Here is a 16,419-nt window from a genome sequence, read left to right on the forward strand (position 1 = left end):
TCTAGATCCAAGCAGGGAAGAAGTCAAGGTCCCAGTGCTATGCAATTCTGTAGCTTCATTAGAAACCTTTCATCTTTCAATAGTTGAAATCCAAGCGAGAAAAGAACCTGTTTGGACACCAACTATCCTTAGTAGCAACGTTTTGCAGCACGCAATTTGAAAAGGTTAACCTGCCAGGCAATAATACAGACAAGAAAAATGAAAAGGAGGGCAAGGAGAATCATCTGCTGCTGAAACTGCTCTTCTACAACAACCAAGTGATATGAAGATTCAGCCCGTGAAGAACACATTCCTCAACCAGGAGAGAAAAACACAATTCTTAAAAATCTCTTCTGTCGTTCTGATTGGGAACAGTGGGAAAGAACGACACGGACTCTCAAGGGAGTCACAACAGGAGAATCTTCTCTACTTTATTACTCTAGGCTTGTCTTATGGACAGATACGTGGAAGGTACAGAAAGGAAATTCTTATTGCTTAGTAAAGTGCTACATCACCATCATTGGTCAGTGGGGCTCACCACCCCCCTGTCTTTCTCCTGCAGGGAAAACAAGAGGACAGACAAACAGCACCTGGCAGTTGTTTTCTGTCTGTGAGGATTGTTTTGAAATCCTCCTATGAAATCCCAGGCTAGCTTCTCGGGCAGGACTGATTGGCCATGGGGCCTGCAGTTTCTGCAGCTCTCTGCAGCCTGCTGCTCCAATACTCTTCACTACATTAGAGATAGAAAATTGACTACAAATCACGTGTTCACTACTTGTTGCTTGTTCACTACTTGTTGCTTGTTCACTACTCAGACATCAGAATTACTACCACAATACCAGAAGAACAATCCAAGAAACATATTCCAGGGATGCATTTTAATTCATTTGCTGCTGCCAGCAGTGCTGTGCTTTGCTTCTATCCATCCATCCTGCTGCAAAAAGGTTCAATTGTGTTTTCATCAGCACGTCAAATCAGCTCTTGGACTCACAGCTCACCACAGACCTCGAAACAGGAGGCAAAGATCTACACCACTTGACCCTTCAGAACTTCTCACCCATCTATGACCTTTCTGGGGCCAGCTTCACAAAATGGGGGGGAAGCCATTCCAAAGAACATGACCAAGGAAATCACACAGCACTCGGGACTTGTTCCAGGCATCAAATTTTTAATGGATGATGTGAAGTAACACCGAAGCAATTCCTGTCCCCAAGAAAAAAGATTTCAAATGGTTTTGTCTCAAGTACAATCACTGGAGGTTGAAAATTTCTGGGGCTGAAAGTTACATGAGGTCCTCAACACTGAGCAATCAATATCCCCACAGTCTAAACTGTGAAATTACTACCTGGGCAAGGAGAACATTTTCAGGATTTGCAACTCATCTCAAAGCCTCAGTAGAACTCAACCAGCAAAATTTCCCTGAGATGGCACTGTGTTCTGGAAGCCCTCAAATACTCACTAAAACAGACTTGACTTTCACTAGGACAGCTGCTCATGAAAATCTGGGGTAAAACCTAGGGGAAGTGGCCATGTGCACGCATATTCCTTCTTCCCACAGCAGGCACAATCAAATCCTCCTTTGAATGGCCTCAAAGTTGAGCAGCACTCATTGGCACAGCCTCTTCTCCCACCGACAGGCCAGCGAGCAACACGGCAGCGCCAGCCAGGTGGGCAAGGACAAGAGAGAGCAGATGCCAACAAGGCTTGGAAGCTGGGCCAAGGGAGGTTTACGCTGGCCATTGGGAAGAACTTGTGCCCAGCGTGGGCCATTAGATACTGCAATGGCCTGACAGGGGGCTGCTGGAGTCATCATTGTGGCACGGGTGCAAGGCAAGCCAGGCCGCAGCGCTCGGGCCCCGCTCAGCTGGCCCTGCTTGCCGCCATGGCTCCCAGCTTGGACTCAACATTCTCTCAGGGCTCTCTGCAGCCAGGGCGTTCTGTGCTTCTGTGACATCACAGCCTCTGGGGACGGCACGCTGGCTGGCAACTGTCCCCAGCTGTTGCTGCGCCCCAGAGCCCAGGCACAGCTGCTCGCAGAGAGATGCCCAGAGCCTCGGTGCTGCTGGCAGAGCACTATGGCTGCTCACGGCTCCTCCACGCTGCTGCAGCTTTACGTGCTGCTGCTCTTGGCTCATCCCCTCGACCCTGTGAGCAAACCCGAGAGGAGCACAGATACCTCTCCTCTGGTTCCGGAGGATTTCGACCTGGAGGAGACGGACTCTGCGCTCATCTGGTGGGCGTCCAGGACACTCCTCCTCATTGATGTGCTCCTCATAGGAACGGCCATGGGATGGGCCCTTGGAAGAAGAATTCAGAGACGCTGGCGAGAGGTGAGGCAGGGGCTGGGGGGTCAGGGGCAGGCGGGATGGGGCAGACCTTGAGGGCCTCTTGGGCACCCTTTGGCCAATGCCCTGCGGCAGAAGGGGCCTGAGCTCCTGGCTGGGGAATGCGGCCCAGGGGCTGAGCCCCATGGACAGCACCAAGCAGAGGTGGCAGAGCTCTGCCTGCTGCAGCCTCTTCCCTGGGCCAGCCCAGCCCAACTCAGCCCGAGCCTCTGTCTCCCAGGCCAAAGGCAGCCCCACAGGTGCCGGCCCCGCTCTGCCCCTCTGCCTCTTCCATGGGGATCCCTGTGCTTTGCCTTGCAGCGGAATCTCCAGAGCCCTTCGGGCCGTGCGGGGCCCCGCCGCCATCGAAGACTCGGCTGTCCCACGGAGTTGATGCAGCTGCTGATGGACAACCGTGACCTGATGCGGCTGCTCCTTCGCGACAGCCCTCAACCAACCACCAAGACAGCGGCAAAAGAGGGCAGTGACAGGAGACTCCGCACCTCCCCGCAGCTCTGACCTCCAGCGTCACGCTCCGTCTACAGAACCTTATGGGGAATGGGTGACCAGTGCCCAGCACAGGCACTGCGACATTCCCCACCTTACAAGTTAGCCACACCCCTGTTGTTGTTCGATTCCCCACCACGTTTCCCCCAAGAAGTTGACCTTTCCCTTAGTGTTCAGTTCTAAACAGTTCAAGTATTGAAGTTTTTTAGCCTTAAGATTCTTACCCCATAGTCTTCTAGTAACGTTGGATTGTAGATTTTAGAAGCAGTCAAGTCAATAAAGTTCACGTTTTCTACACGTTGCTGTGTCATTTTCTTGAGGTTGCACCTGAGACCTGGGGACTCCTTGAGAGATGGCTTTGCATGGCAGCTCCAGACTGCCTGCAATGGAGAGCCCCAGTGCCCCAGCAGGCTTTGCAAGAGCACGGAGGGCAGCGGGAAAGAAGGTGGCCAATACTCACCTGCCTCCACCTTCCAAGGAAGCTTGCAGTCAAACCCTGTCTGCACTTCAGGGGGGACCCTAAAGGCCCCGACAGGCATCACCATGGCCCCAGGACGGGGGGCTTGCAGCACTCTGGGGCACCAGGAAAGGAGCAGGATCATCCCTGGAAAGCTGTCTGGAGACAAATCCAGAGACGTCTCCCCTGGCATCCAGGCAAGGCCTGAATTCCGGCAGGCAATTAGATCCACAGGCTGCCTAAGCTATGGCACCAATCAGTCCTGCTTCATAGATTTCTGGGGGGGGGGTTATATATACATATATATATATCTACATCTGTATTTAGTTCTTTGTATTTATTCTGTTGACCCTCAAATAGGATTAGATTTCATTTTCCTACAAAACAAAACATCCGTTTTTTGATTTTTAGGAATCAACCATCTGTGCTCCCACTTTAAATCACTTCTCTCAAACTCATTCTGCATCTTGCTCCTTTCCAGCACCATCAAATACCTCTGTTAAAATACAGAGCATCAGTGGAAGGACGACAATCTTCTTACTTGCTGAAGAAAGTTAACCTGGATGACATACCTGCTTTTAAAAATCCAATAGGAACAAAACCTAAGCATCAGCTTTAGAATTTCAAAAGCTGCTTCCTCAACTCTTCCACACCACTTTACTCTTTGGGGACATTCAGCAGCAATACCAAACAAGCACAGAAAAGAAATGGAAGAAGAAATGCAGATAGTCAGCAGCAGACCACCTACCAAAATACATTTTAAATGCAGCTCCAAGTTCTCCAAGAGCAAGTTTGAAGTGTAAATGGAGACACTCACACAAAATTACTACCAGGTGGTACTTTTGGCATTTCCTCGGGCTTTCCTCTTCATTTTTTCATCTCTCACCTAAGGCAAGAGAAAAAAACCCAAACAAACACAACCTTTCAGGCAGAGAAAAGATGTGGTTGCTCTTGAAGAAAGCATTTCATTCTGCCTGGAGAAGAACCTGTTGGGAAAAATATTAGCTTTTAGCAAAATGGCACTGTGCTGTTGCACTTGTTCTAGCACTGGGAGAAAGAAAAGGCCCGTCTGTAAGGCTCCTGCAGCTCACCCTGGCTGAGGGTCATTGACCACTGAGCACTGCAGGCATCACTGGCAACAACGATGGTGGAAAATGGGGAGGGAGCTGGATAAATAAATGTTTGCCATTGCCTTAACAAAAAAAAAAAAAAACAAACATCAAAAACAACCCACCCTCAAAAGAAAGCTATGAAAATAGTTTGCCTCTGAATTTAAAGAACTTCAATTAACTCTATGATGTCTGCTTTTGGTTCAGCATTCATCAATCTGAATTTCAATATGCACAGGGTAATGAAAGGTAACTGAAGCTTAAAAATCATGTCTATTGACTTGTGCATAGCCTATACTGAAGCACATTAAAAAGCAGCGTTTTGCTTGAAAACTGCACGGTATTAACTTCATTCAGTCTTACACTCACTAGGTAATTAAATACATGAAGAAATAGATTTTTTTTTTTTTTATTAAGAATGAATTATTAATTAGGAAGGCATGGCTTTAGCAGAGTCTGCTGATACCAGCATTACTCAGCTAAGTTCAAAGTATGAACACAAGAACTTGATGACAGAAGCAATGTTCATCAGAGCCTCAACAAGAAAGTTGCAGTTCCAAGTTTTTCAGATGTCCTACACTTGCTAAGGCACCTCCAGAAAGAGGAGTCAACTGAAAATAGCACAGGAAATTTGAAACCCATTTCTCTTTTTGTCTTTTTTTCCTGAACTTTCTTGTGGGCAACAGAAAGCTCCTAATATGTGGAACGAAATGTAGTTTTTATGCCAGAGTCATGAGTCATCCCCTCAGTTCCAACCTGATCCAATGCTCACTTGAATCTTGGAAAGGCTCAAATCAGCAAGATGAAATTTCAATTGTATTCATGAAAGGAGCTCTTTTTTCTCCATTCCCCTCCCTCCCCCAAATACATCAACAGCAAGTGAGAAAGGCTCGATTTGAAAGATAATTATTACACAATTAAACTTGGACATAGCTAGTTTGCTACAAGTTCCAGCAGACAGACAAACGAGAGCAGAATCAGAGGTTATCAAACTCAATATCAATTCCAGCTCATGCTTTCCCCAAAAGCCTCATTTAATTTATCCAGGATTAAAAAATAAAAGAGAAATGAAAAAAACCACATAAAAGCATTTCACATAGTATATAGTGAAATGCTATCATTTCCACCTGAAATATTCATCATCATTATTATGTTTTTCCATAGGAAATTACAAAGTCTCCTGCACCCATCTTCCCAATATCTCATTCTAAGTGCTTGCTACTTTAATCCCTTAGGAAGCAAAAGGAGCCTCAGGTGTCTCTGGATCAACAGAAACTAAACAACACAGCTTGACAAAGTATATCAAATTGTCAATCAACTCAATAAAGAACTCCCACTCCAGAGATAGCTATCACCAGCTGAAGAATTTGGCTAGGGCAGGTTTAGTGAAGAAAAACTAGATCTTTATTACCAAATCAGTTAGGAGTTGTTCTACCGTACTGCCCGTAGGATGGGAGTATAAACACCATATTCTTCACAGCCTCATCCACAAAGAATTCCACCTTCAAATTAAGGCTGCTTTGGAGTTGGACCAAACCAATGAAAACTCACTCATCAAACACAGTGATGGCAGCATGCTCAGTCTTTGCAATACAAAACTGGCAACTAACAGCACATTCCTGATCACATCTCCAAGGCTGAGTGTACAGAACTGCAGTGGTGGCCAGGCCCTCGCTGACTGCCAAACCTCCAGCCATCATCCCTTCCTCTCCCAGCGACAGGGCAGAAAATAACAACAGCAGAAACTAGAAAGCTTAAGCTAAAACCACAAAGGTCATTGATGAAACAGACTGGAGTGCTTTAGAAACTAGCACGCAGATTTAGCTGAAAACAAATCTTATTGATCACCAATTACAATGAATACTTAATTCTATCATTCTGCATTATTATTAGACAGTCAGAGACAGCCAAGCTGACCTCAAGCATGCTGAAGCATCGGGGCCAGGCAATGCACATCTTCCCAGGAGCTGATTTACCCATCGTTCTCAAGTGAATTCACCTGCACACAGCCCCACCGTACAACTGCTAGGCTGCAAAATAAAAAAATAGCTCTGCTTAAGAGTCAAACCTCAGGACATAGACCATATGAAAGGAAGAACGAAACCTGCAGCATTTGGTTGACCTTCAATGCCCTGAGAAGATGACAAATTCCCCAAGATGAACAAGTGCCCAAAATACAAAGCAAAGGACTGACTTTTAGGGATCAAATGTTAAATAGGCCTGTGAAATTGGAGTTGTTAGGTTGCACATGAAAGAAGGGAAAAAAAACCACACCCCAACCCTCAAATGCAATCTTATATCCCTCTTGGAAAATTTGCTTTAATAAAAGAGAGGAATGGATACAACCTTCCCCTCACCTGGAGATTTTAATCAATTCAAGCCATTTCAAATCTGGCAAGAAAGCCCTACCACAGTCCCCATCAAACAACATTGCCTTTCATTTTTGCTTCTCATGACTACTTCAGAGCAGTCTAAATAACAGCAAAGAAGGAAATTCAAGCTGCAATTCAAACACTAAGCTCTGGAATCCCGCATTGCCTTCAAACACCTGCATGAAACACTAACTTCATGCTCCATGCTCTCCAATACATAGAAGCCATTTATTTGCATAGCTTTTGGCTGCTAAAGCTGGAACCTGCATTTCTAGGAGCAGATGGGCCTGATTCTCACCTTCCCCTGACACACATGAGCAGTGTGGGCCCTGCCTTTCTGGGCACCTCACACTTACTTGATTCAAACTCTTGACTTTGCTCTCTGGAACACTGCCCTTCCTGAATCCAGCCCAAGCTACGAAGCAGCCACACACCTGCTGAAGTTGCCATTCTTGACATCTGCCTCTCCCCATCAGGATGCCTTGCAAAAACAATTAGGATCCAATGCTGCCCGTGTCTGCTGCAAGGAGGAGCTCTCTGGCTTTTTTACTCCTATCTTTAGAACATTCTCTTTCTAAGGTCATGACAGCTGGGGACAAATACAGAGCAACACCTTGAAGCATTAACAAACAGAAGCAACAGAAAACAGAAGCTGCTGCATTTCCTGTGGCCATTTGAGGGTGAAACTGCAAGTGTGAAAATATTGCAGTTCTGTCATTCAGGAAGAAGCACACGTTCCAAAGGAAATCCATTCAAAGCAGATTATACAGCATAGATTTGTTATCCATTTGAAGTTATTAACTGGAAGCCAAAGAAAGATTTCTTTGGTAGCCTCACAGGTTTATCTTCACCATTTATAATGGAACAGGTACTCTGCTTTAAATATAAGTGGTTTCTTTCCCCCAACAGTCTCATCTACCTCCTCACCAAGCTGATACGGAATAGAGGAGCACAGATCGTGTGAGGAACAGATTTGGAATTACATAAATGGACTTACCATGTGGCTACAACTGATATTTCCAGCTCTGTGGCCTAAGAGCATCTATCCAATGTCCTGCCAGTCCAGCACTTCCTGATGGTATTTGCAGCCACTGCTTCCACAGAAGTCAGAACAACGCACTTCTCCTTTGAGGTCATCTGGCTGCTGCAAGTGCAACAATGGAGCCACCAAGTTCCAGTTGCAAGGTCAGCATTACAAATTTAAAACCTTCCTGTTACAAAAGGTAAAGGCTCTCCAATCCTGCTGGAAACAAGAGCTTTGAAGAAACCTAACTCTTCCAACTTCAGCTTGCTTCCAACTTGAACGGTATCAGCTTTTCTAGATAATAAAGGATTGTCTGTAGATTACTGTGGATTAAAATTAGTACTGCTGACCTTAGTCTCAAGTTTGACGGTGTGAGGAAGGTGATGGTCCTGCTTATCCATCCCTGGAATCACCATCATGCACTGTCTCCACTATCTCCAAGAGGTATTGTTTTTTTCAACGTGGATAAAGTATTTTAGGAAGTTTGGAACAGGGAGAATGGCTGCCTTCCATACAAATCAAACAGGTTCCATTTCCAAGTGATTACAATTGTATCAAAGTCTTCAGGCCCAAATAGGTGTAGCCTCTGTGAAATACAGAAGCCCTTATGAAAGGCTCACTCAGAAGGTGTGAATAGAATAAAAAAGAAATTCATTATAAAAAAATGAAGAAGGAAAAAACCTTCATTCCCTAACACTGCAGAATTCCAGCCAAGTAAAATCTCACTCACTTTACAATGAAAGGAAAATATTTGAGTGGTGGTGGCAGGGACAAGGCAAGGATATACGGTGCCAGAGAGGATTCTGCACTTAGAGATGCTGAGTATCCAGCCAAGAGACAGAAATTCATAGCAGAGCAAGCTTCTACAAACTGAAAATACGCTTGGCTCAGGTAGGTTTCAGGCCACAACTTTGATTCTCCAGAGGCCAAAATAAAGAACTGTTCAGTCCTTTGTCCTCCCCAACTCATTCCTGGGTTCGCTCCTCCACAGTTGGTAAAAGTGAAAAAGAGTCTCATACAGAACAAGGATGTAGGAGCTTTTCCCCCCGTGGCAATAAATGTGAAAAAGGTGAAAGAAAAATACCTGCCCTGCATCTTGTGTTTATCTGCCATTTTAAACCACATTCTGAGTTCATCTGTTCTCAGAGGTACTTACTTTCTAAAGTTTACTTTCATTTTTGGGTCCAAAAAGTATTACTACAAGTAAACTTCCTCCTGAATAGTCTGCCAGAGAAGAACAAACAACAGTGTTCTCTATCTGCCACCAAATCTTACATCCTGTCCTATAATCTTATTTCCATAAGCTCAAAGTCATTGGGGAAGGCTGAGAAGAGTCTACATTTGTGCATCCTAGCAGGATTCTGGGCTGGAAAATATCTCTGCCTAGTGTTCTTGGCTTAGTGGATCCCAATGACTTTACACCACTGAGGGTCTGCACTCATTTGTACTAAATGAATGTAAGGACACTTCCATTAGAAATACAAATTTACAAATGCATTGCCCCACAGGCTTCTATGAGTAGCTTTACTTTAGGGCCATTATCAGATGATATGGCTGAAGATAATTTATGGTATCTGTGTCATGGACACAACCCTACAGCCTTGGAATATAGTTTCTAGCAATAAAATATTTGGCATGCCATGTGCAATGGTGGCCAAAAAGAAAATTAATGTCATCAAAGATAAGGGACCCTACCAGCATTTTAGGAGAAGCCTTATTAAGGTGAAATTCTCTATTTCAGCTCATTGTGAAGTTGTTTGATGTCTCAGTGTCACATCTAATACTCCTGACCAATGACACGAGACACTGTACACAGGTTTCAGTGAGTGCAAAGATGTGTTCCTATGCATCACTTTTCTACTGGAGTTACCATGATGAGAAACTCTGCTGTTAACCTGTCTTTGGATTTATGCATCTTTTCTCGGCTCTTGATCAAATCTAGGATAATTTTTATAAGATCAAATAGAGAGAGAGGCTGGAAGAATAGCTCATCTGAATGCAAATGAGCTCCTTCTCCCCCCTACACATCTCTCAAGGCTTATCTTTTTATTACTCTCACAGAAAGCAGGACAGTCTGCTTAGAGCCAGGGGCTAAATCAGAAATGACTTGACAAGCCACTGATAACATGGCATTTTCAGAATATATTCTCTACTCTAAGCTCCAGTGACTAAGGGTGAATCATAAAATTGTACAAGTCGATCAGCTTAGGATCTGTTTTTTACATGAAGACTTATGAAAATTTAAGTGTACTTTATCACCTGAAATCAACTTTTATCTTGAACATCAACAACACACTACAGTCATAGGCCAGAAATACGACTGCCAGGGAATAGAAATGAAAAAGAACTTTTACTTACTAGATTTGGGGTTTTTTGCCTTGCTTTAATAATTTGAGCTCTGCCATGGTGCCAGTGATGCAGTACTAGTAGCTGTGTTTCCCAAGAGTCCTGTCATGTTTATTTAGGTTCCCAGAGGAAATAGAAGTGAAGAGCTAAATCAGTACCACCCATCATAAAGCTGGGCATGCACAGCTGTATGCAAACACACTCAAGCCTTCCAAAGCACCAGCTTTCTACCCCACCTCCAAACCCTAAAGGAGCACCCAGACCAGGCACCACAAGCAGCTGATGGTTGCAGCTCTTGTCTCTTTGAAGCCTACACCAAGTAGTTAATAATTCCACCTCAAATCCATTCTGCATCTTCTGTTCACCTCTGCAGTTTTGCTGCTACAAAACAGCACCCAGCAACAATTTCACTACAAATGTACTGATGTTACAATTCACTTCAAAACAATACATGGGCCTGCTTCTTTTCAAAGCCTGTTCAATTTTTAATGTAAAACAGAAAAATAACCACTCTTCACATGGATCATCACTGTTAAGCCTTGTCTACATTCTCAGCTTTTCTTATTTAACCTACAGGATAATGAAACGTATTGAAATGGGATTTCAAGGTAGACAAGGGATGGGGAGGTATGTGTTGTTTGAGAATCCTCAATATCAGCAGACAATTTGCTGAAGCCGAATCATTTTTCTCCCAAGCAAAATAACCACTTAGTGTTTTTATCCTCCCTGGTGTTTCCAGCAAGAGCACTATTAGCTCTGTAAATACAGAGTTACTGGCTATTTGAATGTATACATTTAACAAACTATTTCATTATTAGGACACTCTGCTGAAGCAGTATTGTATTTTTAAAAATTCTTAAACAAAATACTTACTTTATGAAGGAAAAGTGTTTCAAATCACAATTTTGCCCTCCTTTATCCTTATTAAACAGCATTGATTTCCTAGTCTATGGGTAAACGGTTAAACTGAATGTGGCACAAATTTGCTGTTGCTGCTGAATACATCTTCTGCTATACTGCCAATTATCAGAGGAAAATTTAAAATCAAAAGATGTTGTTAAGAAAAATAACCAACATTATTTCTTCTTGACCCTTGAGTGCTAAGGTTACTTTTCAATCTCCTCTATTATTCCTCACTCTCAGAACAGAGCAAGCCTGGTCTTGTTATATCTAACCCAACTCCAAGTGCCATTTCTTTCCAACTCATTCTCACAACTTACACCTCTTTCAGTTGTGACTTTTTTATCATTTGTAGCTTTTGTTTGTTTGTTTCCCTTCAGCCACAGGTAACAAATTCTAGGTCATGTGAAATATAAACCAGATAGATATAGTACATCAGCTATGGGGGTTTGGGGTTTCTTTTCCTTTTCTGGATAGTTACCACAGGTAACAACAATTTCCCTACTTCTCCCACACAAAAAACAGCACAAGCTTCCCAAAATGCAGTTTTTGAAAAGGCATGTAGGACCATAATTACATGCAGACCAGTGGAACTGCTTCACCAAAGGGGAAAATTAAAGGAGACCAACTAACCAATAGGTTAGCAAAAGGGGAGCATTAATGGATCAATTGATCAATTTAAGTGCCAAGTGTCCAGAGAAGCTTTCAAAGGTGATAACTGATTTTAGTACCACTGTAGGGACAGATTTAATTGTGCACTATAGCAGTGCTGTTTCAGCCATTATATGACTGAATTATTACTATTTCTGTAACAACTTGGATGTAAAACTTGACTCTGGGCTGAATTGCGTCACTTAAGGGAATTCAGGAGGAAATCATTTTACACGTTCAATGAAATTAAATGTATTTTGCATTCCTGATGTCACCATTTGCCAACCTTGAACAAATTCTGTGCCAAGCTTGTTAGACAAAACCCATGCACTGGCATAACCTATGCTGGTATCTTCCAGACAAGGAGAGAACCAGAAGTAAGCCTCAGTGTGCCCTAAGAGGTTTAAATCCATGTGTTCATTAAGAGAGCAGAGAACAAACGAACCAAGGAAATAAATAAGAAGAGAGAGAGGTAGGCTGACATAAACACTTCTGCATAACTCAGGGTATGCCTCCCCAAATCCATATGCAGATACAGTAATTCTAACCTCTCCCTGCCCCTCCCAAGTAAATTAGCAGGTCTAAACTTCAGAGCAAATAAAACAGAAATCTCCAAAGGCTTCATGGCTTCATCTGTTATAGAGTAATTATACCCTGATACACCAAGTTCCTCAATCAATATTTACTCCTCCTCTTTCTGATTTCAAATTAGAAAGCAAGCACCATATCCATAACGCAATGTTTCTGAAACCAAAGAGCTAAGACTCTCCTCCCCAATTAAAATGCAGCAAGCAGATTGGTTTTAACACTCAGTGGTATTCTTTTTATGGACTCTTATTCCTTCATAGACCACACAGCATAGAGCAATTAGACATTTTTCTTGTTTTATGAGTTTCAGACTCTATGCCTGTGCAAGTGTCTTAAAATATTCTAAACCACTACAATGCAACAAAACACATTTAAATCCCTACATTAAGAGTAATTGAATAATTCTGATATTTAATTGCTCTTCTTCTGTCATAGGATTACAGTCCTTTGAGCAAATCACACAATTACTGAGTGCAGACCAAAGAATGACTGTTCCCCAAAGTCATTTTAGACAAGAACATCTTTAGCACCTCTAAAGGATCAAACGTGATGATCAAGTAGGACACTGACAAATTTGAGGACCTGAAATTCTCACACAAACGAATCAGAACGGAAACAACAGAAAGTTACTTCCACACTTTTTATGGTAGGGAAGCAATAGTTTGGATTTATTTTCTAAGACTGATCTCACGTGCTTATAGGATCCTGTGAATGACAAGAGAGCTGTCTCTTGGGTGAGTGAAACCAGAGAGAAAACTCTGCTTCAGTGGCCTCACACCAAGACTCACATGGTTCTTCTATTCTGTGCAGAACTTCATGACCCATAACAAGAGTGACTTGAGACCTCACTACCAATTTTGAGTGGAATTTCTGGAATAGCAAAGCCTTCAGAAATGATGCAGCAATTTTAACCAAAACTAGAAGATTTAAATTCATTCGTTCCTCCATTGAAAGGAAACAGTACTTTGGATATTTGGGGGCAGATTAAAAAGATGAGTTCTGCATCCTCTGACCCCATATTTTGCCTATTAATCAATTTTAATAAGCAGGAGAATGTTACTGACATTACACATTAGAACAGGGAGTCAAGTAGAAGTGGATGTAAATTACTGACCTAGGGAATAAATCTGCAGTGCTCTGCCACTCCTGTGAGCCAGCTCTTCTGATTTACCTGAGAGCTTTACATTCCAGAAAATTAATACAAGTGGTTTTTTCTCAAATTTTCAAGCCCACTGGCTTATTGTTGATCACGACACAGCATTATTTGTTAATAATCACACTCTGGGCTCACCACAGAATTACAATCACCTAGCAAGAATCCCATGTGCAGTTGGAGACAATACACAGATGCATTTCTGTTCATTATTCAGAAGTAAATAAAAAAGTAGAAGGACTAGAGTTTCATGAACGCTTGTGTTTCACTTACTAAAACATAGGCAGGGTGCCACTGGGAATATCAAAAGCAGGCATGTTTCTGGAATTACAGCCCTACCTCTCTGAGAACTCTGAAGTGCATGGGTTTATTTTTCTATGCAAGCATTAACCATTCACAAAAACCCATTTTGACAGAACATTCATAGCAAGAGATTCCATATCATAGTAATGTAATGTTCATATGAAGAAATGCTTGAAGCATTTAGGCACTTCATGAAATAACTGAATGAAGCACACAGCGTCACTCAAGTAATTTTTCCAAGTGACTCAAAGGTTGTAGCTCTTTCATAAAATGACTGGTGTCAGAATATGACCAACATAAATATCATTTCTCCTGCTTGTTTCAAAAATCTGCAGTAGCACACCAGAGAATCAGACCCGCACTGCGCCACATCATGACCTTGGGAACAGAAACCAAATCCTGGCCCAGGAACTATTGGTGTTTTGTTAACCAGAGATAGTGTTCACAATAATTTAAAGCACAAATGGCTGCTAGGAAGAAGAATAGAAGGCAAGGATGATAAAAACGGGGCTGTTTCCCATGAGAAGTCCTAGAGCTGTCTATTACTCCAACAGCAACCTCAAGCTGATCAAGTTCCACAAGCACTGTTTTGTCTGGAGGATGGAATGAATTCATGTCCAACAATGCAAAACTTCCCGAGGAGTTCTTAATAAAACAACGAGGGTTTGGGGCAAAAATAAATAACAGAATAGACTACTTTTTAAGCTAAATATTGAAACAAGGACTTCTTTTCAGAGTGCTTTTCAAATATTGAAGATTTGTTTTGAAAACAGAAAAACACCCCACTGATTTGTATGTGGTATTTACAATAAACTGATAAAGTGGCAGCAACATTATGTACACATTTGCAGCTGTTGCCATTAAAAAAGGGAAATGATGAAATTATTTTCAGCCCTTCTCTGAAGTTATTTTTGTAATGTGAGTTAGATCCTTAGTGCATGCAATAGAGGTGGGAGGGAGAGGGGGAAGTTGCAATGTCCGTGGATGATTAGGATTCTTTTTAAAAATGTCGCCATCTGCGTTAATAAAATGTACATACTTTTGTTTTGCTTAGAAACCCTGAAAATGGCATTCATGTGGGCATATTTCATGGCTGGGGCTCTCTAAGATATAAAATAGTCTGCAAAATACTCATCCTCAGCACCATTCATCAGAGGATCCAAACATGCTTTAGCTCTTCAAACTAATTGGTGTTGGGCATCTTGCTTAAAACTTCCACAGCAACACTTTCTGTGTGAGGTCTGCCTGGGAAAAAGTTTGCAGAATCATATCCCTTGCTTTTCACAATTCAATAAAAGTCCTGCAGAGAATCAGGTGTGAATGATCTTATATTAATTATCATGTTCAGCTTTACCTTTGAGACCTGTCACACTGGAATTTAAAATTCATCTCTAAGTATGTGATAGGGAAAAAAAAAGTTATGCATTACCTTATGGATGTTTCCCACTGAAACACGTCCTTGTTCCTTAACTATTTAAATTGACTTCACTTGGGTTCTGTTTTTATTCTTGGGTTTACTATGTTTTAATGGTTACAGGGCTATTAAACTGTGAAATAGCTGTGATCTCCATTTTCCTTTTTTGATCTCATCCATGGAGATAACAAAAGCCGGGTCAGCTCTACTAAAAGAACGTTGACCCTGCAGAGATGCTGAATCCAGGCTCTCCGGCTCCATCTTCTGGTACAAAGGTACCTAAGAAAGCAGTGCTCCCCTAGGTAATTTTACCAGCCATAATGTCTTTAATATAGTACAGGATTCCAGCAAAAATGAGATTATTCATAATGTATGGCAAGATCTGAGTTGGTACTTCCTGCATTGAAAGACAATAATTTGCTCTCCTCATTTCTCACAGATTTTCCCCATTTCTTCTAATCCCCAAGATATGATGGAATTAGTCTCAAAGATGCTTCAATCTACAGGGACTAGATAAAAATAATTTTGGAATTATATTCAAGATTGAAACAGACTCAAAATAAATCTTAAAATCTTTTGGGATTCACTTACTACAGATGTCATGTAACATGCACAGAGTTTGAACAAATCATTCCAATCCGCACCGGAATAACAGAACCAACCCAAAACCAAATCCTTGACCACTTAGAATTTAAAATTTCACAGAATTTCTATGGGTTTAGATACATAACTCACGTTACAATGAACACTAAGAACAAAACTCTAGAAACCTTTTTCTTGTATATATAAATGCTGAATAATCTAAACTATTCCAGTGCTAAAACAACTCTGTTTTAAGCAAAATTTAAACTAAAATACAGGAAAAAGCAAATCACGTTGTTAAATCTGGTCCAAACCCACCTTGTTCAAGCAGTGTGTTACTTATGGTCTCTTCAAGATTAGGGAGTGCTTTAAGCTGCTGCTGTTCACACTAATACTTGCTTGAAGAACTTGAGCTCAAAAAAGCCAAAGGAGATTGCCCTCAATGCACAAACAGCTCCACTGTGCGTGGCTTTCTGACACAAAAGCCAAGGAAATATTAATCCCCAGGTTTTTCAGGATCAGTAAAATTTGGGTCCTTAAAAATTGCAGTCTTGGAGGTTAACTTAGGAATTTAGATTTCTGTTAGTCATTTTAAATATTTATGATGTTTAGAAGCACTTGTAACTGCACCAGTATCACAGTATTCCACTACTGCTGCAGCTTCATTTTTTTCTGATATTTATAATTATTCATGATAGGCACCAGAATCA

General features: G+C 42.0%; 1 protein-coding gene across 9 annotated transcripts in view; it reads right to left on the minus strand.

The window, feature by feature from the left end:
* Window positions 1–1,127: 1,127 nt before the first annotated feature.
* Window positions 1,128–16,419, minus strand: part of LOC111943078 (uncharacterized) — a 39,098-nt gene continuing 23,806 nt past the window's right edge. The window contains exons 1-6 of one of the 9 annotated variants that reach the window (XM_086890160.1): window positions 7,746–7,959; window positions 6,294–6,406; window positions 4,085–4,253; window positions 3,271–3,426; window positions 3,035–3,190; window positions 1,128–2,276 (exon numbers count right to left, since the gene is read on the minus strand). In XM_086890160.1, the coding sequence (XP_086746286.1) occupies window positions 1,749–2,276; window positions 3,035–3,121 (615 nt within the window). In that variant the 5' untranslated portion in view covers window positions 3,122–3,190; window positions 3,271–3,426; window positions 4,085–4,253; window positions 6,294–6,406; window positions 7,746–7,959 and the 3' untranslated portion in view covers window positions 1,128–1,748. Of the gene's footprint in view, window positions 4,254–6,293; window positions 6,407–7,745; window positions 7,960–13,758; window positions 16,183–16,419 lie in introns of those variants that run through there. The other 8 variants (XM_086890158.1, XM_086890157.1, XM_086890159.1 and 5 more) reach the window with 8 other exon arrangements.

Source organism: Cyanistes caeruleus, chromosome 5 (assembly GCF_971803275.1).
Source record: "Cyanistes caeruleus chromosome 5, bCyaCae1.hap1.1, whole genome shotgun sequence".
Lineage (NCBI taxonomy): Eukaryota > Metazoa > Chordata > Aves > Passeriformes > Paridae > Cyanistes > Cyanistes caeruleus.